This window comes from Myotis nattereri (assembly GCF_964212035.1).
Source record: "Myotis nattereri genome assembly, chromosome: 12".
NCBI lineage: Eukaryota > Metazoa > Chordata > Mammalia > Chiroptera > Vespertilionidae > Myotis > Myotis nattereri.
The window spans coordinates 53,792,723-53,819,653 of NC_138087.1; the positions used below are offsets into that span (position 1 = coordinate 53,792,723).

At 41.7% G+C, this 26,931-nt stretch overlaps 1 protein-coding gene across 1 annotated transcript in view; it reads left to right on the forward strand.

Annotated features, from left to right (window-relative positions):
* The window catches only part of UNC13B (unc-13 homolog B), a 148,676-nt gene that overhangs the window by 71,746 nt on the left and 49,999 nt on the right, over positions 1-26,931 (forward strand). The window contains exon 10 of the mRNA XM_081103660.1: positions 2,366-2,456. Coding sequence (XP_080959786.1) covers positions 2,366-2,456 — 91 coding nt within the window. The remainder of the gene's footprint in view (positions 1-2,365; positions 2,457-26,931) is intronic.

A 26,931-nucleotide genomic window follows, 5' to 3' on the forward strand; every position in this document is an offset into this window, starting at 1 on the left:
TGGTAGCCTCTGAGTGTGGAACTGACCTGAGCCCTGCAGACTATTTCATTCAAAGGAGCTGCTTAGAATGAAATAGGCTTCCAAGTATATTAATATTTAAAATGATTTTATGAACATTGCTTTTTGTTTTTGTGTGTGTGTGTTTCCCCCCCTGGCTGAGAAAACCAGGGCAGGGTTGAGATAGAATTGATATCAAAGCCAGATCTAACTCACCCCTCAGCCTCCGCAGGGCCTAGCAGTGTATCTGGTAGTTGGTACCCATAAGAAAAAATTTAAATGTTTCCTTTTAACAGTCTTATAATGAAACTTAGTACAGAGTTTGAGTGTTATTATTGAGCTAAATTGGTCAGTAATGTTGCTGATAGGTTAGGGCAGAGCACGATTTCTCAGTCTTGGCATTATTGACATTTTGGACCAGATAACTCTTTTTTGGGGGAGCTATTGGGTGCATTGTAGGATGTTTAGGAGTATCCCTGGTCTGTACACTCCAGATGCCAGTAGCAACTCTTAGTGTGACAACCAAACATGTTTCCAGATATTGCCAAATTTCCGTAGCCCCATTTGAAAACCACTTATGGAGAGTGATAAGGAGTAGGTGTGACTTAGATTCTCAAATGTCAATATCTAATAATAAAGCTTCTCACTGAAAGATCAGAGCAATGGATGCTGATTACGAGGTAAAAGTGAGAGGATGGTTGGTATGTCAACTCTACCACTAAAAGTATAAACATATTTTCTCTTCTTCCTTTTTCTTAATCTTTAGTCATCCCTGGTGGCTCATCTAATAGATGAAACATCCAGGAAATTGAGCTCTGGACCAGCTTTTTTACTAGGTTGACAACCCACTGAAAGATGACTCTTTGTAGACCTTATGTAACTGGAACCAAGGTTCCGCTACCTGCCACCATGAAAGCCAAACTTGTGAGACAGATGCTGGTAAAAAAGGAAAGAGGCTTATTCAAGTGCTAGTAACCTGAGAAGATGGGGGACTTGTCGCAAAGCCCATCTTAGAATTGATATCAAAGCCAGATCTAACTCACCCCTCAGCAGGGGTTTTTATAGGGAGGGTGAGGGAAAGCAGAACAGAGATGAGGAGGAGGGTCTGTAGACGTGCAGGCAGTGTCCTTGCTGGTCCTGATACGGATTTTTAATGTCAGCATGCTGGAGGTCAGTGCCTGCGAAATTCTTGAAGTTGGGTGATCTGCATCAACTGAAGTTGTGGTCAAGGCTGTTTCTTGTATAAGCAAGAGCTAGAACTGCTGATGCCTGCAGTATTCTTATAAGGAAACTGTCATTATGTGAGTTTCTCTTACCAGTTTGTGAGTACATTTTATTCTAATTCCATTTCATGGAATTAGAGTAGTATTAAGTTTTTATTCCCTGTTAACTTAGACTTGGCAGATACTGTTGTCTGTGTAGAGTTCTTGGTAGAGCAGCAGAAGTGACCAGCATGAGCATTTGTCCTTCTCTACTGGCTGTGTCCTCTCAGATCCTAGCTGTGCAAGTGAATTCTACCTTGGCCAGAAGAGCTTACAAATGTTTTAGAACAATTGATCCAGTTAGATTACACTAGAGCCAAGCATATACATTTTTATATGTCTAGATGGTAGGCACTTGTTTGTTGCCTTGGCGGTATACCACAGTGGGAGACAGGAGAAGTATTATCACCAAGAATCAACCACTATTCTACAGTTAAGGACCTGGATGATGACTTGTTCTAATCCAGCGTAGTATTTCTGTCTCAAAGCTGCTTTGTTATATTTATTGTTCATTTCACTGAGGGTGTACCTGAGGCAGCTCAAGGAATAATATCAAGGCAGAAAAAGGGCTGTGCTTTTTTTCTTAGCACTTTTGATGTAGTCTAGGAGTTGGTAAGCCTTCCAAAATACTTAGTAGAGCAGCAAGAGTTTTCAGGAACAAAATTCTGCCCTAAGGATGCCATGTAGAACCCCCAAAGGAGGCTGTTGGTCTTGAGAGGTGAGGTGAGTTATTCTACACCTCTCTGCACAGTTTTAATTCTAGACATTAACTCAGGCCCTTGCCATTGCTACTAGTATCCTGATCCCTGACTGTCCTAGTGAACTCTACCTCATTGGATGAGTGAAAAAAGGGGAAAGAAAGAGAAGGAACAGATGAGAAGCTCAAAGGAGTTGTCATTTCAGAGAGGATTTCTTTTTTCCACATTGGACATTCATGCTGTTTTAGTGGCCTGAATCACTAAACAAGTGTAGGCATGAATATAAATAATTTTATTTTAGATATTCGGCAGTTTTGCCTGTTACCGTGTGGCCTGGGCTATTTTTAAGGACTATTCTTTTTTTTTTTTTTTTTTTTTTTTTTTTTTTTTTTTTTTTTTTTTTACAAGTGTTCCTGAGGAGACTGCATCTTCGCCGTTCACCCAAGCCAGAGCACACTGGATCCGAGCAGTTACCAAGGTTCGACTCCAGCTGCAGGAGGTAGGAAATCTATTCCAGTACTAGTTGGAATAATTTTTCCTTTGAAATTGGGAGACATATGGTGCCAAAGAAGCAATCAGTGATTAGTCATCTTCTTAGTGTGTTTCTGGGAATATATGCCAAGTAAACCAGAGCCTTAAGAGATGATGGGAGGTGGTCATTGGCTTCCATCTATGCAGATTAATGAAAATCAAATAGTCCTGGTGGGTCAAGAGTCTGAAGATAAAGTTATATACTATTTTCAGTACCATAATCAGCCAAATGGTAACTTTCTATTTCTGTTATCCTTTCTACATTCATTAACTGGCATTCTACTATGAGGAAGAGATATCCTTTTTCTTCCATCAGTTTATATCGATGTGGACTCATTGATTCCTAATTTATTACACGAGTTCTAAAATAACTATCATTTATTTTAAATTGTCCTTTGTATAAGCACTGTTCATTTGACCCTTTAGCAAGAAGATAATGTTTTAAAAGTGATTGAAAAAGTAGCTGCTTTGGAGGAAGCATTTTCAATACACGTTTGAAAAATGCTTCCGTGTGTGTGTGTGTGTGTGTGTGTGTGTGTGTGTGTGTTCTTTTGTTATTAGAAACAGTGTTACAAAAACTCATAACTGCATATTTTAAAATCTTGGAAAGAGGCTATTAACGTATTAAATGAAAATTTTAATGAGGTTTGAACTTATTTGTTAGAAATATAAAAATATTTCTGACTCTTTTGTAAGACATCAGAGAAGATGAAAACAGCCAGATTTTAATAAAATCTTTGGTATGTAGGACATAATTGTACATTTTTCATTTGACTGGTGTATCAATATCTTTTTTAGCTGTGACAGCTATAAAAACTAAGTATTGAAATAATTGATGTGGAACTAGACCTTCAAATCATTCTGTAAACTAAGATTTCAAAAATAATGAAATGTCAATTTTAAAAATAACGAAGTCAATGTCATAATACTTATTAATATTTTATTTCTAATTTTTAAGAAATGAGGGTCTTGTAATTTTTATTATAAAGGAAAGTAAAATAAATAACCTTCACATAAAAGAAGAGTCCTGAATGAGAAAGATAAGAATATATATTGGAGCAGAAACAGTTTGTTATGACATTCTTTTTAAAAGGCATTTCAGAGTCTTTCAAAAACAATAGCTAAAAACAGTTGCCAAAGCTTGGAATTATTTAGAGAAAGGCATGGTTCATTTATGAGTAATTAAGAACCATTGCCACTTAATTGAATAAGAGAACAATTATAAATATATTCTTAACATAGGTAATGTAACTGGAAGCTGATTGAGTATTGCCAAGAGAAGAAAGAAAAGCCAGAGTTCAAAGAAGGATTTGATAACAGGTTAAGATAGAGGCAGCAGTACACCATTTATACTCAAGATGAGATTTGCTGACAGATTGTTTGAGGTTGTGAGACAGTAAGAAGTATGACATCAAGAGGTTTTCCCCCTGAATAGTTGGGAAGTTGCATCTAGTCACCCCTTAATACTCTGCCCCAAGATAATATTTTTTGTTAGTTTCTATTCTAGAATTTCTTTATCCAAGTGTAAGCAAATATGAATATATATTCTAATCTCCCCCTAATTTTTATTTTCACAAATATGGTGTATTATACACACTGAGAATATCTTGCTTTTCCCCTTACATATTCTTCCATATTAGCTCTAAGAGTATGTTTCTTTTTTAAACAGCTGCATAATATTCCCCTATCTGAATATATTAAAAGTATTTAACTAGTCTCTGTTCATGTTTATTTGGTTGTTTCCAGTCACTTGTTATAACAACCATGTTCTAAAGGAGTACCTTTTACATGTGTCATTTTGCATGTATGCACATGTATCTAAGGGGATATGCATATGTAATTTTGATAAATATTGCCAGATTGCCCTCCATTTGTCAGTGGCTTAAAACAGCAAAGGTTTATTTTACTTATGCTGCTTGTCATTCTATATGTTCTTATATTCTGCTTTAAATTGTGTTTTCTCTGCAAACCAGGTTGATGGCATAGCTTGCACCTAGAACATTGCCAGTTGTGGTGGTAGGGGAAAGAAAAGATAACAAATGAAAGAGAACATAGTAAATTGCATTCTGGCTCTTAAAACTCCTGCCCAGAAAATACAATAATGTCACTTTTGCTCACATTTCCCCAGCCAAAGCAAATCATAAAGCCATATTTAACTTCAAGTTAGTAGTGCTTACACCCTGAAAAAGATAGGGAAGGATTTGTGAACAGCTTTAATGACTACCCCACAGGGTATCTGCCTTCAACAGAGATTGTATCAATTTGTACTCCTACCAGTAATGTCACGAGGGTGCTTTTTGCTGCCCAAACCTAATAGAATGGCTTTAGGATTTTTGCTAGTCTGCTAGGCAGTGGTGTATCTCAGAGGAGTTTAAATTTACGTATCTTATTATCAGTAGAGTTAAGCATGTTTTCATATAAGTAAAGGCTATTAGTGTTTACTTTACCGTGAACAGTCTGTTCATATTTTTTTTTTTTGCCTATTTTTCCTATTAAGCTTTTGAATCCCAGGAGATTTTTGTTGTTTTCGGGGAATTAACTCTTACCTGAGAAATGAGTGTCCAATATTTTTTCTCAGTGTATCACTGTGAGCAAGTTTTTTAATCTTAATGAGATACATTTTGTTAATCCAGAAAAACGGGAGAATAATAGTACTTTTTCTTTTAGGATTATAAATTATGTATTAAAACTATGATTTGAAAAGAGGAAGCCAGAAAAAAATGTACTTAAATGGTTCCACATTGCTTTCATGATAAAATAAAACTTCTGTGATTCAGCTCAGTATGGTCCATGGACCAGCCCAGTTCACGAAGTTTGTTTCTAGTCTTTGTTGAAGTAACTACTGAAATTGAAAGCGAACATTTATTTTTTATTTTTATTTTTTTTATTGCTTAAAGTATTACAAAGGGTATTACATATGTGTCCTTCCCCCCGCCCCCCCGCCCTTGATAGTCCCCTAGCCTCCCCTATCCCCCAGTGTCTTGTGTCCATTGGTTATGCTTATATGCATGCATACAAGTCCTTTAGTTGATCTCTTACCCCCCTCCCTCCTGCCCCCCAACCCTCCCCGGCCTTCCCGCTGCAGTTTGACAATCTGTTTGAGGCAGCTCTTCCTCTGTATCTATTATTGTTCAAAAGTTTATACTGGTCTCTATTATCCATGAATGAGTGAGATCATGTGGTATTTTTCCTTCATTGACTGGCTTATTTCACTTAGCATAATGCTCTCCAGTTCCATCCATGCCGTTGCAAATGGTAAGAGTTCCTTCCTTTTTAGAGCAGCATAGTATTCCATCATGTAGATGTACCACAGTTTTCTAATCCATTCATCTACTGATGGGCACTTAGGCTGTTTCCAGATCTTAGCTATGGTGAATTGTGCTGCTATGAACATAGGGGTGCATATATCCTTTCTGATTGGTGTTTCTGGTTTCTTGGGATATATTCCTAGAAGTGGGATCACAGGGTCAAATGGGAGTTCCATTTTCAGTTTTTTGAGGAAACTCCATACTGTCTTCCATAGTGGCTGCACCAGTCTGCATTCACCAGCAGTGCACAAGTGTTCCTTTTTCTCCACATCCTCTCCAGCACTTGTCGTTTGTTGATTTGTTGATGATAGCCAGTCTGAAAGTGAACATTTAGAGGCAGTTTGGATTGCTGTGACATCAAGCACATGATCAATGGTCTCATGTCATTGAACAGGGTATAGACCAAAATTACCAGTCCATGACATATTGGAAATAAGAAACAGATCCTTCACAAAAGAATTTGAAAAGCCTGATATAGACCCAATATTCCTTTGCAGTCTTACCTCTTTCTACAGTTCTGTTTCATCAACTCTTCCAACATATACAATTATTTTTCAAATCTCAGAGGCTTTATACTTGCTATTTCTCATACATGGAATACTCTTTCTCTTTCTCCACCTAGCTCATATTTATTTTTAATCCTCACCTGAGGATATATTTTTATTGATTTTTTTTCTTTTTTTTTTTTAGAAAAAGAAAGGGAGGGGGTAGGGAGTGAGAGAGAGGGCAAGAGAGAGAAACTGATCGGTTGCCTTCCATATGTGCCCTGGGAACTGAATCTGCAACCTAGATATGTGCCCTGACTGGGAATCGAACCCACAACTTCTTTAATGTATGGGACGACACTCCAACCAGCTGAGCCACCTGGGTAGGGCCACCTAGCTCAGTTTTCATTCACATCTTTTAAAACCCAGTCAGGGACATATGTAATACTTTCAACAATAAAGATTAAAAATAAAACACCCACTCAGGTGTCAAGTTTTTTTGTGTGTAAAGCTTCCAGGCTCTGTGCATACTTTTTCTAGATTGGCATTTACCATGATGTAATGGAGTTTCTTGTTTGCTGCTACATCTTACTTTTCTGTGTATTTGTAAGATCTTTGAATGTGGGGCTATACTGTGTTTTTTTTTAATCTGTATTGTTCAGATTATTACATTAGTTACTCTTTTTTCCCACCATAACTCCCCTCCACCCAGTTCCCACCCCACCCTCCGCCCTCAATCCCCACCCACTGTCCTCATCCATAGGTGCATGATTATTGTCCAATCTCTTCCCTCACCCCCACACCCCCTTCCCCCTGCCCCCCGCCAAGAATAGTCAGTCCATTCCCTTTCTATGTCCCTGATTCTATTACAATCAACAGTTCATACTGTTAATCAGATTATTTATTCACTTGATTTTTAGATTCACTTGTTGATAGATGTGTATTTGTTCATAATTTGTATCTTTACCTTTTTCTTCTTCTTCCTCTTCTTAAAGGATACCTTTCAGCATTTCATATAATCCTGGTTTGGTGGTGATGAACTCCTTTAGCTTTTTCTTATCTGTGAAGCTCTTTATCTGTCCTTCACTTCTGAATGATAGCTTTGCTGGATGAAGTAGTCTTGGTTGTAGGTTCTTGCTATTCATCACTTTGAATATTTCTTGCCACCCACTTCTGGCCTGCAAAGTTTCTGTTGAGAAATCAGCTGACAGTCGTATGGGTACTCCCTTGTAGGTAACTGACTTTCTTTCTCTTGCTGCTTTTAGGATTCTCTCTTTGTCTTTTGCTCTTGGCATTTTAATTATGATGTGTCTTGGTGTGGTCCTCTTTGGATTCCTTTTGTTTGGGGTTCTCTGCGCTTCCTGGACTTGTAAGTCTATTTCTTTCACCAGGTAGGGGGAGTTTTCTGTCATTATTTCTTCAAATAGGTTTTCAATATCTTGCTCTCTCTCATCTTCTGGCACCCCTATAATTCTGATGTTGGTACGCTTGAAGCTGTACCAGAGGCTCCTTACATTATCTTCGTATTTTTGGATTCTTTTTTCATTTTGCTTTTCCGGTTGGGTGTTTTTTGCTTCTTCGTATTTCAAATCTTTGACTTGATTCTTGCGATCCTCTGGTCTGCTGTTGGGAGTCTGTATAATGTTCTTTATTTCAGTCAGTGTATGCTTAATTTCTAGTTGGTCCTTTATCACAACATCGAGGGTCTCATTAGATTTCTTGAGGATCTCACTACATTTATCGGCGGTCTCACCAGTCTTCTTGAAGATCTCACTACATTTATCAGCGGTCTCACCAGTCTTTTCAAGGGCCTTATTAAATTTATCGGCGGCTTCTAGACAGTTCTTTAAAGACCTGAAAAGTGTGGTTTTGAACTCTATACCCAGCAGTTTGCTTTCCTCTTATTCTGTCGCTTGTGTCCTGTTTCTTTGTCTCGGCATTTTTTATGCTTTGCTGTGTCGATAGAGTGCCTTTCTGTGCTAAGTGTCCCAATTACCTGAGGTAGACACTCTTGGTGCACCCCCTTGTGGGCTTTGTGCACAGTCTTGTTGTAATTAAGCCTTTTTTTTTTCTTTTAATTAAATCTTTATTGTTCAGATTATTACATTTGTTCCTCTTTTTTCCCCCCCATAACTCCCCTCCTCCCAGTTCCCACCCCACCCTCCGCCCTCACTCCCCACCCACTGTCCTCATCCATAGGTGCACGATTTTTGTCCAGTCTCTTCCCGCATCTCCCACACCCCTTTCCCCCCCAAGAATAGTCAGTCCATTCCCTTTCTATGTCCCTGATTCTATTATAATCAACAGTTCATTCTGTTCATCAGATTATTTATTCACTTGATTCTTAGATTCACTTGTTGATAGATGCATATTTGTTGTTCATAATTTGTATCTTTACCTTTTTCTTCCTCTTCCTCTTCTTAAAGGATACCTTTCAGCATTTCATATAATCCTGGTTTGGTGGTGATGAACTCCTTTAGCTTTTCCTTATCTGTGAAGCACTTTATCTGACCTTCAATTCTGAATGATAGCTTTGCTGGATAAAGTAATCTTGGTTGTAGGTTCTTGGTATTCATCACTTTGAATATTTCTTGCCACTCCCTTCTGGCCTGCAAAGTTTCTGTTGAGAAATCAGCTGACAGTCGTATGGGTATTCCCTTGTAGGTAACTGAGTTTCTTTCTCTTGCTGTTTTTAAGATTCTCTCTTTGTCTTTTGCTCTTGGCATTTTAATTATGATGTGTCTTGGTGTGGTCCTCTTTGGATTCCTTTTGTTTGGGGTTCTCCGCGCTTCTTGGACCTGTAAGTCCATTTCTTTCACCAGGTGGGGGAAGTTTTCTGTCATTATTTCTTCAAATAGGTTTTCAATATCTTGCTCTCTCTCATCTTCTGGCACCCCTATAATTCTGATGTTGGTACGCTTGAAGCAGTCCCAGAGGCTCCTTACACTATCCTCGCATTTTTGGATTCTTTTTTCATTTTGCTTTTCCGGTTGGGTGTTTTTTGCTTCTTCGCATTTCAAATCATTGACTTGATTCTTGCGCTCCTCTGGTCTGCTGTCGGGAGTCTGTATAATATTCGTTATTTCAGTCCGTGTATGCTTAATTTCTAGGTGGTTCCCCAATATAAGATCGAGGGTCTCATTAGTTTTCTTGTAGATCTCATTAAGTTTATCGGCGGCTTCTAAACAGTTCTTGAGAGACCTTAAAAGTGTGGTTCTGAACTCTATATCTTCCATTGACAATTTTGTCCTGTTTCTTTGTCTCCGCATTTTGTTATGCTTCCTTGGTGCACCCCCTAGTGGTCTTTGTGCGCAGTCTTATAAACCTTGATTGTTGTAGCTAATACCAGGGAGGGTTTGACCTCCAGGCCAAGTGGCTATGAGAATCAGCTGTGTCTGCAGTGAGAGAACTTCTGTCCTCTAGGGAGGTGCTAATCTAGCCTTTGCCTGAGGCTATCCGGCAAATGCCTCTGTGCAGGGCTTGGGCGGGGCGGGTCGCACAGGATCAATAGGGTGGGCCGGAGAGAGCAGTTATGGAGGCTCTCAGTCCTGTCCCCAGGGGCTCTGCCTCTCTGAGTCCCAGCAATGGCTGCAAACCTCGGAGAGAAAGCTGCACTCGCTCTGACCGAAGCCAGACAGTCCCGCTTCTCGCGTTTGAGTCTGGGTCCCTAAAGACTCGCCCGGATCTGGAGCTCTGCGACTCCCTCCCGATTGAAAACGCCAACCGCGCCCTCCACCGCCAGCCCGCTCCGCGCACTCCGCACCTCAGAATTTGACTTCAGCACTGCGCCTCCTCTGAGTGTCCGTATGCGTTTCTCTTTCCTCCTAGTTGTAGGACTTCCACTCAGCCAGCGTTCCTGTGGTTCTGGGTGATGTCCCTTCCGTTTTTTGGTTTCACTTTTGAAGTAGTTGTTCAAAGCAGCAAACTCCGGCGTTAACCTATGCCGCCATCTTGGTTCTCTCCTAATTAAGCCTTGATTGTTGTAGTTATCACTGTGAGGAATTGACCTCCAGGCCAATTGGCTGTGAGAATCAGCTGTGTCTTCAGTGGGAGAACTTCTGTGCTGGAGACACCGCTCTGGGGCTAGACTTGCTTCGATGGGGCTTTGGTGCTCACTGAGTCTGCCCCAAGTGTGTCTTTTATGGTTCCATGGAGCTGCAAACTGGATGGTCCCACTCTGACCTCTTGGCTTCCTGGTTCCTGGATCTCTAGGGAGGTGCTAACCTAGCCTTTGCCTGAGGCTATCCAGCAAAAGTCTCCCTGCAGGGCTTGGGCGGGGCGGGTCCCACAGCATCAACAGGGCGGGGTTAGCAATTATGGCTGCTCTCAGTCTTGCCCTCAGAGGCTCTGCTTCTCAGTGTCCCAGTAATCGCTGCAAGCCCCACAGAGAGAAAGCTGCCCTAGGGTTCTGAGCGATGCCAGACAGTCCCGCTTCTCCCGTATGAGTCTGGGTCCCTAGAGACTCGCCCGGAACTGGAGCTCAGAGCCTGAGACTCCCTCCGGATTGAAAACAACAACCTCACCCTCAGCCGCCAGCCCGCTCCGCATGCACTCCGCACCTTAGTATTTTACTTCAGCACTGCGCCTCCTCTGAGTCTCGGTATGCTTTTCTCTTTCCTCCTAGTTGTAGAACTTCCACTCAGCCAGCCTCCTGTCGTTCTGGATGATGTCTGTTCCGTCTTTTAGTTGTATTTTTGAAGTGGTTGTTCGAGGCAGCAAACTCCGGTGTTTACCTATGCCGCCATCTTGGTTTCTCAGGCTATACTTTTTATTGTTGGTGTTCTAGAGCCCAGTGTAGAACCTAGCAGAATATTTAGCCAGCCTTTTATGGATGCTTAAGTAGCCAGAAAAGCCCATCAGCATTTCCACAGAAGTTTCCCTGTGCTTCTTTATCTTCTCTTAATTATTCCTATTTTTATTTTCCTAAGTCAAGTACCTAAAGCCAATAACAGCAAAATATTAACGATGTTTTTAAATATAACCTATAATAATAAAAGCATAATATGCAAATCGACTGAACAGCTGAACAGCAAGAACAACAGTCTGGACTACTACGCTATGACATACACTTACGCCAGGCCAGCCAAGGCAGGTGTGATGTTATTGGTTGGTGGCCCTGCCATTGCCCCATGATCGTCCAGCAGAGGGTGGCCCAGGCCACCGGTGGGCGGGGCGATGAATTGGTGTGTGTGTGGGGGGCCTTCTGTAATCGCCCCAAAGAGGGAGGCCCAGGCCACCCTCTGCGGGATGATTGATTGGGAAGCTCCTCGGAACTGGGGAACTGGGGGGTGTGGAGGTGGACAGGGGCAGCACCAGTCCAAGGCAGGTGCTGGTGGGGGCTGGGGCTGCGAAGCCAGCAGCTGGGGGAAGGGAGTCCTACTCTTGCATGAATTTTATGCATCAGGCCTCTAGTTTTTATATACATGAATATAAAGTTACTGAATCTGGACCATATTATGTGTGGATTTAAAATTTTTCTCATTTAGATTGTTTTTGTGTGCCTTAATCTGGGTTATTAAATATTTTTGAAAATATGATTTAATGATTATTAATAGGTTAATAATATTCCATCATGTAGATGTTCCAAACAATTTCTCTTGTTTCTTTACTAAGAAAAATAATGCTCTTATGAACATCATTAAGTCTGTTTTCATTTCTGATTATTTTTTTAACTTAGCTTTCTCAAAATAGAGTCAAATAAATTAAAGAGTATATACTTTTTAAAGGCTTCTGATAAACTTCTAGATGTGTTTTCAGAAAATTTTTCCAATTTGTACTTTGACTATTTGAATATGCTGTATCAACATATTCATTTTAGAAAATGTTTGCCAATTTGGCAGAATAATGATATGCCATTATTTTCATTTGCATTTCTTTATTTGTGATTTAAATATTCCTGTAAGTTTATAGGACATTTATACTTCTTTAGCTGATACTACATTCAGTAGACTTTGAGGAACTATTCTTATGCCATTTCTATAAGAGTGTTAGCAGCTTGAGGGAAGAGATCACATAGGGCATCTCTATCTGGGCTGGCTGCGTACCTGGCCATATGTACTTACTAATAAGTGTTTGATGACATTGCTAATGCTGATGAGGCAGTAATGTTGGTAATGTGGGTGGAATGAATATGATTCTGTACCTTATTTGGCTTAGCTGCAGAAAAATCTGGGGGAGGAGGTGAGACTTTTAGCTCTAGAAACAGAGACTGCGGTGGCAGCAGGTGGGTGGGTGTTCCAGGTGGAAGGGACAGTGAAGGAGAAGGCATGGAGGTAGGTCGTGAGGAAGCCTTGCCAGAAGCTCTTAGGTTGTTGCTAAAGAAAGCTGAGGATGGAGAGGCTTAGTAAGCAGAGATAGAAGTGAGCATATAGATTAGAAGGGCTGTGCTTAAATGGAGCAATCCCAGGAGATCCAAGATTGCAGCTGGTCAGCTTGAGAGACGGATCAGCATTTTCTCAGGGATGATCATTAAGACAGAAAATGAATTCTCTCTCCTGCAAAGTTCTGTTCTTACTTGTAACTCTCCCAAGCAAAAATACTTCTTTCTTGTGCTATAATTAAAACTGTGAGAAAGGGATTCCCCTTGTGGAAAAAATGATGAAGCCCCATCTCTTAAGGAAGAAGTCAGTGAAGTGCCTTACCTTGAGTCTAGGGGAGGGGGGCCCAAGGCTGCTGTGGGAATATTTTCCAAGAGCTATTTTTGAATACTTGTCAAGAGAAATGCTTCCCCCCCCCTCCTCTGAAATATTCTGGACACGTTCATGGCTTGAATCTGTGTATTTATCAAGTAGTTGGTCTTTTGTAAACCTTAGATCTCATTGTAGGCTGTGACTGAACCTTGCGATTTATGAAATGTCACATCTGGGACTGGGATTTGGGGCAGTTTGTTTAAAAGGGTGGAATTTGCCTCTGGTTTTTGAGGAGCATATAAAAACATCTCTGAGGAATGCCTTGATGTCATTGACCTGCCTAGAATCAGAGGAAGGTAGCAGATACTGGCAGCAGACCTTAGTTCCAGCTGGCAGTATTTTCTGGACAAGTATCAGTAAAGAAAGGTACTTAATAAACTCTTATGGAATAAATCTGATTGATGCCTCAGCACAAAATTACTTGCTTCCAAATAATAAGCAAAGCAGCCCTTCTTTCTACTCCTTTCTCTAACTCCTACTGCTTGTTTGACCATCCAACCAACGTGAACATTTGATACTGCCTGGGAAGGAACTTTTCGTCTGTGAGAGAAAATCCTTTTGCCAGAATTATCCAAAAGGAAGCAACTAACATAATTACTCCATTTTAAATGAAGCCAACTTGCCAAACTGGTTTGGCTCAGTGGATAGAGCATTGGCCTGCAGACTCAAGGGTCCCGGGTTCGATTCCAGTCAAGGGCATGTACCCTGGTTGCGGGCACATCCCCAGTGGGGGGCGTGCAGGAGGCAGCTGATTGATCTCTCTCATCGATGTTTCTAACTCTCTATCCCTCTCCCTTCCTCTCTGTAAAAAATCAGTAAAATATATTTTTAAATGAAGCCAGCTAATAAGTGGGAACCACTGGTTGCTGTTGGGGCTATTTGTAAGACATTTTCTTATTATTTGATAGGTAATAGGCCAGAGGGGGATAGAAATAGATAACAGTTAAATATTTATATACTCCCACCACCCCCTCAGACACTTTCCTCAGTCTTTATTCTCATTTTTCTCTGTAGCATTCCATAGTGTTTTTTGAAACTCCCTACTTATTTAACTTCCTATTTTCTTGGCTTCCATTATTCTAGGAATTTTCTTCCTTTCTTCTTTTGCCTACCTTCTTTCCTTCCTGTCTCTGTCTCTTCTTTCTGCAGTCTTCTCCTCAGGCATCTCTTTTAATCTCAAATCTGCTTCTCCCTCAGCCTCTAATCCAGAACCCTTAATTGAGCAACCACTGTAAGGCCAGTACTGTGCATGATCCTGGGTTGTGATAGGCAGCCATAGACTTCCAATTAGCCTTTCTAAGCAGATGATTCCATATCTATACTTCCAACCCTTCCCTTTCACCTTAGGCTCTATCCTTAAAAAAAAAAAGAAAAAAAAAAAAAAGAAAAGCCGAGACCGGTTTGGCTCAGTGGATAGAGCATCGGCCTGCGGACTGAAAGGTCCCAGGTTCGATTCCGGTCAAGGGCATGTACCTGGGTTGCGAGCGCATCCCCAGTGGGAGATGTGCAGGAGGCAGCTGATCGATGTTTCTCTCTCATCGATGTTTCTAACTCTCTATCTCTCTCCCTTTCTCTCTGTGAGAAAATCAATAAAATATATTTAAAATAAATAAATAAATAAATAAATAAAGGCTCTATCCTTTATGTCTCGTAATCTACTAGTTACTTTTCACCACAATTTTCCAGTGTTTGAAATTTCCCTTCTGGGTCTATTCCTCTTCCTTTGTTCTGTATTTGTATTAAAATCACCATCATTCTGCTAGTCACCCACTCAAAAGCTTAGTGTCATTCTCCCGTCTCTCTCACCTCCCACATTGGATCATTTGCCAGATATTGCTCTTTTTGTCTCTGTGACTTCTTTTATGTGTCTCATCTTCTCTGTTCCCCTCTTTACTGCTTAGATTATAGTATTAGCCTTCCAGGGGTTTCCTTGCTTTTATATTTTTCTTGGAATCCATTGTATATACCACTGCCAGATTATCTTCCTGAAACAGAGCACTAGCCATGGCTATCAGTTATGCTCAGAGCTCAACTTAGATGTCACATCCTTAAAAGCCTTTCCCAGAGTCCCCAGGTAGAGTTAGATACTTATTTTTATATTTTTCTATAGCATTTCATATACAGTTAATTTTGGTGTTTATCATATTGTCCTAGAATTGGGTGAGCATGCCGTCAAGATTATATATTTCTTAAAAGAATATATGTACTCTATGATTCCTTTTACATGACGTTCAGAAATAGGCAAAAGTAATCTGTGGTGTCAGACTTCAGTATAGTGATTACCTTTGGCGGAGGGGGCTGGTAGTGACTAGATATGAGCACAAGGGGGCTTCTGGAATTCTGATAACATTCTGTTCTTGATCTGTATTCTGTTTACACTGGTGTACTTTGGATTTGTGTACTTTTCTGTATGTATGTTATAATTCAATAAAAATTTTAAATAAATGCTAAATGAAAATAGCATGGAAATACAGAATAGGGACTGTGTCTATTTAACTTTATATCCCGATGCCTGGCACCTAGCAAGCTCATATAACAGATTGTGAGTGAATGAATGGAATGAAAATTTCTTCTCAAAAAAACTTTAATTTTTCTTTCCACTGGTAGTTAAGTTATAGTCTCAACGTTTCTAGCCTGATATCCATTACCACCCATGACTTGGCCCAACCTACTTCTCTAACCTCATTAACCCTGCGGCCATATTGTATGGTTAGAAGAAGTTGGGCCTTGGAATCAGCCAGAGACTGAGTGTGAAATATGGCTCCACCACTTACTAGCTGTGTTACCTTCGGCTTAAACAAGTTACCCAGTCTCTTAGAAACTTAGTTTTCTCATTTCTAAATAGGATATCATTTTCTTCCATGATTGGATATAGGTTAAATAAGATAATATATGTAGAGTAGGGCCTGGCATATTTTTTTTTTTAATTAAATCTTTATTGTTCAGATTATTACATTTGTTCCTCTTTTTTCCCCCCCCATAACTCCCCTCCTCCCAGTTCCCGCCCCAACCTCTGCCCTCACTCCCCACCCACTGTCCTCATCCATAGGTGCACGATTTTTGTCCAGTCTCTTCCCGCATCTCCCACACCCCTTTCCCCCCCAAGAATAGTCAGTCCATTCCCTTTCTATGTCCCTGATTCTATTATAATCAACAGTTCATTCTGTTCATCGGATTATTTATTCACTTGATTCTTAGATTCACTTGTTGATAGATGCATATTTGTTGTTCATAATTTGTATCTTTACCTTTTTCTTCCTCTTCCTCTTCTTAAAGGATACCTTTCAGCATTTCATATAATCCTGGTTTGGTGGTGATGAACTCCTTTAGCTTTTCCTTATCTGTGAAGCACTTTATCTGACCTTCAATTCTGAATGATAGCTTTGCTGGATAAAGTAATCTTGGTTGTAGGTTCTTGGTATTCATCACTTTGAATATTTCTTGCCGCTCCCTTCTGGCCTGCAAAGTTTCTGTTGAGAAATCAGCTGACAGTCGTATGGGTATTCCCTTGTAGGTAACTGAGTTTCTTTCTCTTGCTGTTTTTAAGATTCTCTCTTTGTCTTTTGCTCTTGGCATTTTAATTATGATGTGTCTTGGTGTGGTCCTCTTTGGATTCCTTTTGTTTGGGGTTCTCCGTGCTTCTTGGACCTGTAAGTCCATTTCTTTCACCAGGTGAGGGAAGTTTTCTGTCATTATTTCTTCAAATAGGTTTTCAATATCTTGCTCTCTCTCATCTTCTGGCACCCCTATAATTCTGATGTTGGTACGCTTGAAGCTGTCCCAGAGGCTCCTTACACTATCCTCGCACTTTTGGATTCTTTTTTCATTTTGCTTTTCCGGTTGGGTGTTTTTTGCTTCCTCGCATTTCAAATCATTGACTTGATTCTTGCGCTCCTCTGGTCTGCTGTCGGGAGTCTGTATAATATTCGTTATTTCAGTCCGTGTATGCTTAATTTCTAGGTGGTTCCCCAATATAAGATCGAGGGTCTCATTAGTTTTCTTGTAGATCTCATTAAGTTTATCGGCAGCTTCTAAACAGTTCTTGAGAGACCTTAAAAGTGTGGTTCTGAACTCTATATCTTCCATTGACAATTTTGTCCTGTTTCTTTGTCTCCGCATTTTGTTATGCTTCCTTGGTGCACCCCCTAGTGGTCTTTGTGCGCAGTCTTATAGTTAAACGATTGTTGTAGCTAATACCAGGGAGGGTTTGACCTCCAGGCCAAGTGGCTATGAGAATCAGCTGTGTCTGCAGTGAGAGAACTTCTGTCCTCTAGGGAGGTGCTAATCTAGCCTTTGCCTGAGGCTATCCGGCAAATGCCTCTGTGCAGGGCTTGGGCGGGGCGGGTCGCACAGGATCAATAGGGTGGGCCTGAGAGAGCAGTTATGGAGGCTCTCAGTCCTGTCCCCAGGGGCTCTGCCTCTCTGAGTCCCAGCAATGTCTGCAAAACTCGGAGAGAAAGCTGCACTCGCTCTGACCGAAGCCAGACAGTCGCGCTTCTCCCGTTTGAGTCTGGGTCCCTAAAGACTCGCCTGTATCTGGAGCTCAGAGTCTGCGACTCCCTCCCGATTGAAAACGCCAACCGCGCCCTCCGCCGCCAGCCCGCTCCGTGCACTCCGCACCTCAGAATTTCACTTCAGCACTGCGCCTCCTCTGAGTGTCCGTATGCGTTTCTCTTTCCTTCTAGTTGTAGGACTTCCACTCAGCCAGCGTTCCTGTGGTTCTGGGTGATGTCCCTTCCGTTTTTTGGTTTCACTTTTGAAGTAGTTGTTCAAAGCAGCAAACTCCGGTGTTCGGGCCTGGCATATTGATAGCATTCCGTAAATGTTAATTTTCTTTTCTTTCCAACACATACCTTCTTTTTTCTCTTTTTCATATTTTTGCTCATCCTGTATCATCTGCCTTGAATGCCTTTTCTTCCCTTCAGTTTCCACATATCTAAATATTACTTATCCTCAGTATCAAGCTCAGATACCACTTCTTTCAGAGAACCTTCCATGATAACCTTCCAAGCTAGCACCTTGAAAGCTGGAAATGTTTTCCTCTCTCAGATTCTTACATTTCATCTGTGTATCTTTTGATACATGCATATTAGTCACTCACTCTAACCTTTAGGAGTTGTTGAAGGGCTGCTCTCTCACTCCAGGCCCAACGAATAGATAGGCGCTCTAATTGGGCTGTAATGCTAGAGGCAGGATCCCTGTCAGTTGGAATAAACCAGGGCATGAAAAGGCAGGTTGAGAAAACTGCTTTGAGCCTTTGATATTCTTTTTAGTACCTCATCTTGGGAGAAATTCCTATGTCCTGTCAAGGATGTGGAACAAAGGATCAAATTGCAAACTGCTTGACCTGTTTTTTGAATTGGTCTGGGTCTCTCTCCGGCTCATGGAAGTTGAGTGCTACCCTTTCTCCCCACCATGATTCCCTGTTACCCTGTCAGAAATGTCCAACTAAGGAAGGGTCTCTCTTAGGTCTTTTTCTCCCCCTTTGAACATTAGCTAGCTTCATATAACTCAGTGCCTCATATTCTTAGTATATGGAGAATACTATATGTTGGCTATGGACATATTTTGAAAAGCTTATAGAAATAGATCCTACACCAGGAGAATTGTCTAGATTTGGGTTTACAACTGAAGGAGATATTTGATCAATATTAAGCCAGTTAGAACATAGTCTCCTTATAGTACAGAAGGTTCACTTTCCCCATGAAATTTAAAATTTTTGATTCCCATTAGAGAATCCTTAGCATACGGGCCCTTGACTTCCTTAGGGTATAGAGACTGGGGCAAGGCCAATGCATTTTATGGATTGGACTGGGACATCTATAAGCAGACACTTGTTCAGGATCAGCCTTAGTCCTAAATCTGGGAGCTGTGACTTTTGACCAGTTTTATGTGAGAGGAGGGGCAACTTGTAGACTGCTTTGATTATGAGTTTTTAATCATTTGACTTTGGGATGGAAATGGGGCCATAGCCTTTCGAGGTACAGGCTAGAAACCTAACTGAATAACTGGGCAGTCCTGAAGACTTTATCAGCTCTTTATGTTCAAGTTTTTGCTAATAGGGATGGTGCTTGACCTGATTGTAGGACTGAAATTTGTCAGCAATTTGTGTCTCCTTAGGCCTGCCTTGCAGCTTGTCAGGTCTGATTTAGGCTGTGTAGCAGCTATGTCTTAGCACATCAGTAAAGTCAGCCATCTCTGCCAGGCTCATCACTCACTCCCCTAGGGTGGCATGTTCCTGAGGGAGGAAGGAGAATCATCTTCCATTGCCCATCATTCTCTGCTGCATATACTTGTTGAGTAGTTTATGGAGGGCATAATTCTACAGGGGGAAAAAAGGTTTTTCTCAGCCACCAAAACAAATCATTTTCCTCATGAAACAGGTTCCAGCTATGTGACCACATGTCAGCCTCTTCATGTTGCTTCTGGCTTCTCTTAGTGGTAGGGAAGGAAAAGAGTCAAAGCTCACTCCTACATAAGTGGACTTGGGTTCCACCTATCATTTCCACCCCTATGTGTCATTGTCCACATTGGGAGATAAGATAGGCACCTGCTGGTCCTGACCCAGCCACTCTCTAGCAGAGACACCTGAAAAGGCAGGCCAGGTGTGGAGCAGGCACATTCTTTGCTTCCGGAACAGTTGTTTCTAGTCCCAGGGAGACTTTGTACGAGAGGGAAAATTGTGGTTGGTGAGTTCCTCCTCCAGAATCCTTGTGACACCACTCAGATCTTTAGCTGAGGATGAATTCTGTGTGCCAGGTGGTCTTCTGACTAACCCATCCATTCGGTTCCCCTTTAGAGCTCCTGCAGCTCTGAACCTTCCCACAACTCTGCGTGAGTGTCAGTGTCTCATATTGAATTTCCATCTTGACTCATCTGTCTCTAGGCAAAGATCCTTGAAAACATTTAAATTGGGAACCAGACCTTGAGATGCCTGTTCGGAGCATTTCACAGCTTCTGGATAAATGCTTTTTCCTTCTTAACCCAATCTGTCTTTCCAGTTCTGCCCAGCTACTGGTTTGAGGAAGCTTCCCAAGTGAGGTGGGTGCTTGTGCTATTTCTTACCTCTAAAAAAAGCACCCCCATCCTTTTAGCCTGCCCAGGATTCCCAAGAGCCAGATCCACTGTGACCAGGGTGCTGCATTGTTGCTCACACAGTTCAGGAAACGTAAATCGTGTGTCTATCCCAAAAGGCTAGTCCACTGAGGAGGTCTGGTAGTCCTGTGGTCATAGGCTGTCTGCTCCTCTGTGGGCCCAATTGAATGGTGGCAGAAGGAGTCGTGCTTGTTTACCAGAGCTTACACTGCTATTTCCCACTTATTCTCCTTCTTGCTTTTGCTGAAACATGGGAAGGTGGAAATATACAAAGAGAATTTATGGTCAAAGTCATGACTATAACTAGAGAGAGAAGATTTATTGTGCCTCATGTCCTAACCTAAACACATCTTTTGCTGTCTGAGCCTTTGTTTGTCTGGAAACCCCAAGCTGCTTAGGTGTCTGGGGAGGCAGATGAATAAGACAGGGTCACATTAGCCTCTGGTATAGCATCTTGAGGCCTCAGCCAGGTCCTGGAGCCACTGGCGGTTAGGCAGGAAGAATTAGTTTTTTGGGGGGCATTGTCCTAGCTTTGAGGATCTTCCCCAGTGTTAAGGTTTAAACTTCTCTTCAGTCTAGGAAGCCCAGATGCAAATCTAGTAATGACAACCCTCTGTTCTGGGCTCTTTATGAGAGGATTGAGGAGGGAATTCTGACTTAATCAGTCTTCCCTACATTTCTTGTTTTAAACCCTTTACCTTTTATCCAGGCTGAAGTATGGGAAGCTCCACAATAAATTGGCTGTGACTTCCACAGAAATTTGACAGTTTTCAAGGTTTCTTTTTTCCTTTCTGTATTTAGATGTGGCTGAAGTTGCACTGTCAATCCTTATCTCTTCTGTCATCCAGCCAGCTCCTGACTGGGTTAGGAGGTATTTGCTCTGCTGTCAGCGTTGGCTGTATAATGAGGTGGATAGTTAAGAAATGTGTTGTTAGCATGTCTTGGAATCTAAATTTTCTTCCCTGGTTGAGGGGGAAGCGATGTTATTGGAAGAAGGCAGTAGGGAAGCAAATGTTGGCTCTGGAATAAATGCTTTCTCCTCAGGATCTTGGCTAAGCCAAGGAAATCATTCTTAATTTAAAAGCTTGTTTTATCTACCATATAGGGCTGCCTGTTCTGCAGTGACAGATTCTAGGGTGGCCCCCATAGACTGACTACCTGATTCCTGGATAATAGGGCTGTGCTCTGTTGTGGATTGTTACGAGGAATGTTGCAGGGCAGCAGAAGTAGCAAGATTGGAGAGCCTAGTTTGGGTGAATCAAACTTGCCCATCTGTGGTTTGCCTCAGAAAGAGTGGATCTTTTCTCATTACGACAGGCTCAGAGGAGGTAGACTAGACTAGGAGTGCTTCACTGGTTTGTTATTGGCTGATTGGAACTCTCTATTGAGAATTTTTAAGTTCTCTGGCCTCAAACTGTGTTTCTCCTCTTCTGTGGTTGCAGATCAGAAAGGGATGTCATGTATGTCATATATGTGGCTTATGTTTGTGGCTTATGTTCGGCATCATGTTGCAGTGAACAGCTTGAGTGCTCTTTGAAGATACGGACATTCAATTTTCTGATGAGTACTAACCAGAATTGTTGAATTATTAGGAATTAGGGCCATGTGAGAGCCACCAGACTAGCAAGTCTCTAGGGAGTCAAGGATGCTACTGGCAAAGGACTGGGAAATTTGGGATCGTGATACCAGGGCCTTGAACCTTAGACAGCTTTTGGTCAGTGTGATATCACTTTAGGTAACTTGGTTCCTAATTCTGGATTCTAAAACAGTCTGTGGTCGTGACTTTCGCAGTAGAGGGTCCATCTCAGCCCACCCAGTGTCACCTACTTTTCTCTAATCATCACCTTGGCATAGCCTAGAGACATTCTTGTTTTCTAGTTGCTTCTCTTGCTGTGGCTGTTCAGGAAGAACTGGATTAGGTATCTAGTCTGAGAGCATGATTCTATTTGGCGTTAACTGCACTTGGGTACTTTACCTATTCACCAAATGCAGACAGCAGGTTATATTCATACAAAAATAAACAAACAAAACAAAAGCCTTCCAATCAAACAATAAAACCTAGAGCTTGTCTCAGCAGAAGGGAAAACTCCCTTTGTATTATGCTCCGCAGCTTCTTGTTATGTTCTGTCTTTCCTCTGAAACTGGGAGCTCCTCAGAGTATAGGCCTCCTTCTGTGTCTTTATATCCTATAGCCCAGACATGAGAGAGGTGAATAGGCAGGGGAGAAGAAAGGAGGGGGGAGAAAAATGAGGGGAAGAAATGGGGGAGGGGAGAGAGTAAGATCTATATTTAGCGAGAGGGAGAGACACTCACACAGGGTGCGTGAGTGAGCTTGCTGGTGAGGTCTCTGTGTGTGTGAGTGTGCTGGGGAAGGGGGTGTGTGCTCCAGGAATGTGTGAGGAGGGCTGGTGCCCTATGGGAGGTTGCAGGCAGGAAGCAGCTGGAGAGGAGGAGGAGCAGCAGCAGGAGCAGGGGAGCTGCCCTGCTTTCTGTCTCAGTCTCAAAGCCCGGAATCGATTGAGTTAGAATTCTACATCCAGTTGAAGTTTGGCTGCTATTGCTGAAGCAGGCTGGTCGTCAGAATCCCCCTCAGCAGGGAGGTGTGGACCAGATTGGATTCCTAGATTTGTAGTCAGCAAGATTCTGCCCAGCCTTTCAATGAGAGGATTTCTCTGCTGGGCATTGTTCCTATCGTCAACTTTGCACTGTGGAGCCAGCCAGCTGGGTGCAACTGAGAATAACAGCTCCTTGGCTCTGTTTGTCGGTTGGGCAAACAGCCGTGCTGTGGCTTAGAAAGTTCATCCTGTGGCTTCTCTGTCAAACCAAGGAGTACTTCTGAATGGATTTCCTCTTACAGACAGCACTTGCATTCTAAAACTTGAGTATTTGTGGTTTTAATGTGTTGGTTTCTTAAATTTCCTTAACTCTTCTTTTGGTTGCAACAGCAAGGTAAGTGGTATCAAGTGTATGACTGATTCTGAATGATAAGCAGGGACAAAAGCAAAGCATTTGTGGGTGGGATAAGGAACAGCTACATTAATTATATAACTGCTTGAGCCAACTTGCCGGTGGGAGGTCATTATAATGAGTGAAAAATAGCATATAGCATATTCAGCACTGAGGATAGAATCTTCACGTGTGCATGTTTATGTGCTGATAATCTGACCATCCATTCTTCCTTGGTACTCTTCTATATGTATATAAATAACCCATCTACCCCTCTGGATGTATGCATACGCGTATACAGATAATCTGTTTCTCCCTCTTGATATGTTCATATGTTTATAGCTTATCTGTTCATTCCTCTCTGTGTGTATATACATATAGACAACTCATTCATTCATCTTATATGAATATACACAAGCCATCTCTCCCTCCATGTGATACACATATAGATAGATAGCTGTCTCTTTATCTTATGCATGTTTGCACATAGTAACTTTCCTATTCTTGCGTATATTTCCTGGGCCTGTGTATATTTACAACCTTTCCGTTTTCTGTATACTGTCCTCCTGTCAAATGTATTAATTTTTTCCTCTCCTGTGTGCATATGCCATATAAACAGAAAAGTCATCGTGAGTGTTTCCAGTCCTGAGTGTGTGTACACTTGCGTAATAGATCATCTGCCCATTTGTGCCATGAATCTGTGGTGGAAAGAGCACTGACTTTATAGGCTGAGGACCCATTTTAGATCCTCGTCAAAGTGAACTTTTCTCTCCCACCTCACAGGGTTGTTGTGATGATAAAACAGGAATCATACAAACTGTAATACTAAACAAACAGAATTCTACTATTGTGATGTGTCCCTCTAGTGTGAATTGTGTCGGATAGCACACCTTTGACCCAGCTCCACTGAGATTATGCTCTTATCTGTGAGACTAGGGGTAGCTTCTGTTGAAGTAATTAGGTTTATCCTATGGTTTTGCCCAGAGAATTGGGAAGAAGGAAGCTACAAAGTGTCTAGAAAGGGTCAGGTTGAGAGAGAGAAAAGGTCTCATCCTCTGCGGGTTGGGGTCTTACTATTTCATTCTTTGTGGCTTTGCAAAGGATTGGACCTGTCACAAAATGGAAATAAGCTGCTTCTCGCTGGTATCAAAGGGACCAGGTGAAAGGATGAGTGAAGAACAGAGCATCCGGCTGCCCCTGTGACGCTAGTCTGCTCTTTGCAGTGAGCGTCTGCTGTCAGGTTTTGGAAGGCTCTCCAGAGTGTACTCTGCCCCGTCCTCTCGACCTGTGCTGCCCAGCATGGTAGCTATTGGCCACATGTGACTGTTGAAGACTTGTAGGGTGGCTCATCTAAATTGACATGTGCTGTAAATGTAAGATACATACCAGACTTCAAGGACTCAGTGTGAAAAAAGGAATGCAAATATTAAAATTAAGAAAAATGCTTTGATAGCCAAACACAACTATTACTCCGTAGGCTATATCACAATGTAGTATTCTCCTCCTAGCTGGTTTGGCTCAGTAGATTAGAGCATCGGCCTGAGGACTGAAAGGGTTTGATTGGGTTTGATTCCAGTCAAGGGCACATGCCGGGGTTGCAGGCTCAATCCCCAGTAGGGGGCGTGCAGGAAGCAGCCAATCAATGATTCTCTCTCATCATTGATGTTTCTATCTCTCTCTCCCTTCCTCTCTGAAATCAACAAAAGTATATTTTAAAAACAACAACAACAGTGTAGTATTCTTAGTCTTCTAACATTTTCTAATTTTGTGTTTTGGTTCTTTTTACTCAGTGGCAAGATTTTTTTGTTGGTTTGTTTTGAGTGCCCTATGTGCCAGGCACTGTTTTAGGTGCTAGGAAAACAGCAGTGAATAAAACAGAATGCCTGCTCTGATTCTAGGATGGAGAGGTGGGGGAGAGGCCATTAATAAACAAGCAAACAAATATATGATCAATCAGGTGGTAATGAGGTAATAAGTTCTATGAAGAAACTATTGCAGAGTAAGGTGATAGATAATGTAGGATTTTTTTTTTTTTTTTTGCGGGGGGGCGAGGGAGGGTGGTGGTTCCTGCTCATGTGGTTTCTTTAGTCTGTTCACAAGAGCCATGAGGTAATAAGGAAAAAAGAGAGTGTGATAAGTGCTTAAGGAAATATTATTTTGACACATGTTAAAGATAGTAAGACAGACTTTATTCCGGGGGATTACTACATTAGGGTGTTGTAATAGAGCACAGAGATTGAGCCTAACTCTGAATACAAGGAAAAGTGGAAATTCATAGCCAAGAGCAGGGGTGAGAGTAAGTGGATAAAAATTACTAAGAGGAAATATCAGGAGAATAGGAGAGTCTGGCTAAACTTATTTGACAGGATTTTTTGCTGGAGGTTGGCTAGGGTGGGGGATAAGGAATTTGGTCAGATATCAAAGGTGGGGAGTTTTCACTAAACTGACCGAGGAAGATTCTTGCTAAAATTGGACTAAACAGAGCCCAAGGACAGGGGCCTAGTTAGAAAGGGGACTCAGAGCAACCTGACTCGTTTGGTCAAAGGAGAGTCTTTGTCATGAGTATCAGAGTCTGGGTACATGTGTATTTATGGTTTGTTATGCTCTTTGGTATAATAAACCTTGGTGCTGTTGAAAGGGAGGCCTGGGCAGGCCACAGACCCCCCAGTTCTCCTAACTAACTGTCACTCAGTCTTCATTCTGAGGTCCTCATATGCCAACTCCCCGAAGTCTGCCTCCTCTCTCGTGCTCCTGTACATTACTCAAGGTTCTCTCTTGGATACAATGCTTGAGGTTTTCTTTCCTTTACAGTGTCCAGCTTTTGGCCTATAAAGGGGGTTCCTCCTGAAGCTGGTGAGGAGGGATGATAAATCCTAAGAGCTACCGTCCTTTGACCTTGCTCTGCATTTGATCTAGGGCAGCAATGGCGAACCTTTTGAGCTCAGCGTGTCAGCATTTTGAAAAACCCTAACTTAACTCTGGTGCCGTGTCACATATAGAAATTTTTTGATATTTGCAACCATAGTAAAACAAAGATTTATATTTTTGATATTTATTTTATATATTTAAATGCCATTTTTTTTAAATATATATATTCCATTGATTTTTTACAGAGAGGAAGGGAGAGAGATAGAGAGTTAGAAACATCGATCAGCTGCCTCCTGCACATCTCCTACTGGGGATATGCCCGCAAGCCAGGTACATGCCCTTGACCGGAATCGAACCTGGGACCTTTCAGTCCGCAGGCCGATGCTCTATCCACTGAGCCAAACCGGTTTCGGCTTAAATGCCATTTAACAAAGAAAAATCAACCAAAAAAATGAGTTCACATGTCACCTCTGACACGCGTGTCATAGGTTCGCCATCACTGATCTAGGTTGTTCTTTTATTCCATTTGGTTAACCTCATGCTTCATACCTTGTGACCCTGATCATTTTTTCTGACAATATTTTCTGTGAGCATTGACTTTTTCTCAAAGGTTAGCATCCATTCCTGTGGACCCCTACCTTCTGTGGCCCTAGAAATCCGTTCCTTCCCTTGGCCCTGGTCTAATAGCACATTTTGTTAGAATGTTGTCCCATTAGGCCAAGGTTGTGGGTTTGATCCCTAGTTAGGGCACATATAATAATTAACCAATGAATGCATAAATAAGTGGAACAGCAAATCAATGTTTCGCTCTCTGTCTCCCTTCCTCTCTCTTTCTCTCTAATAAATAAAAATTTAAAAATTAATTTCTTCTACTATATTAGCCATATAACATAATTGGTAAATGGCCTGGGAATATATGACCCCTGGGGAGGAAGGGGGCTCAGAGCCTTCAGAGCTTCACACAAAGTGAGAGGCTGCTTGATAGGCATAGAGTCCTGGCTGTTCCCAGAGGTTCCCCAGTTGTTTTCTCCAAGCCAGGATTTGGGTCAGAA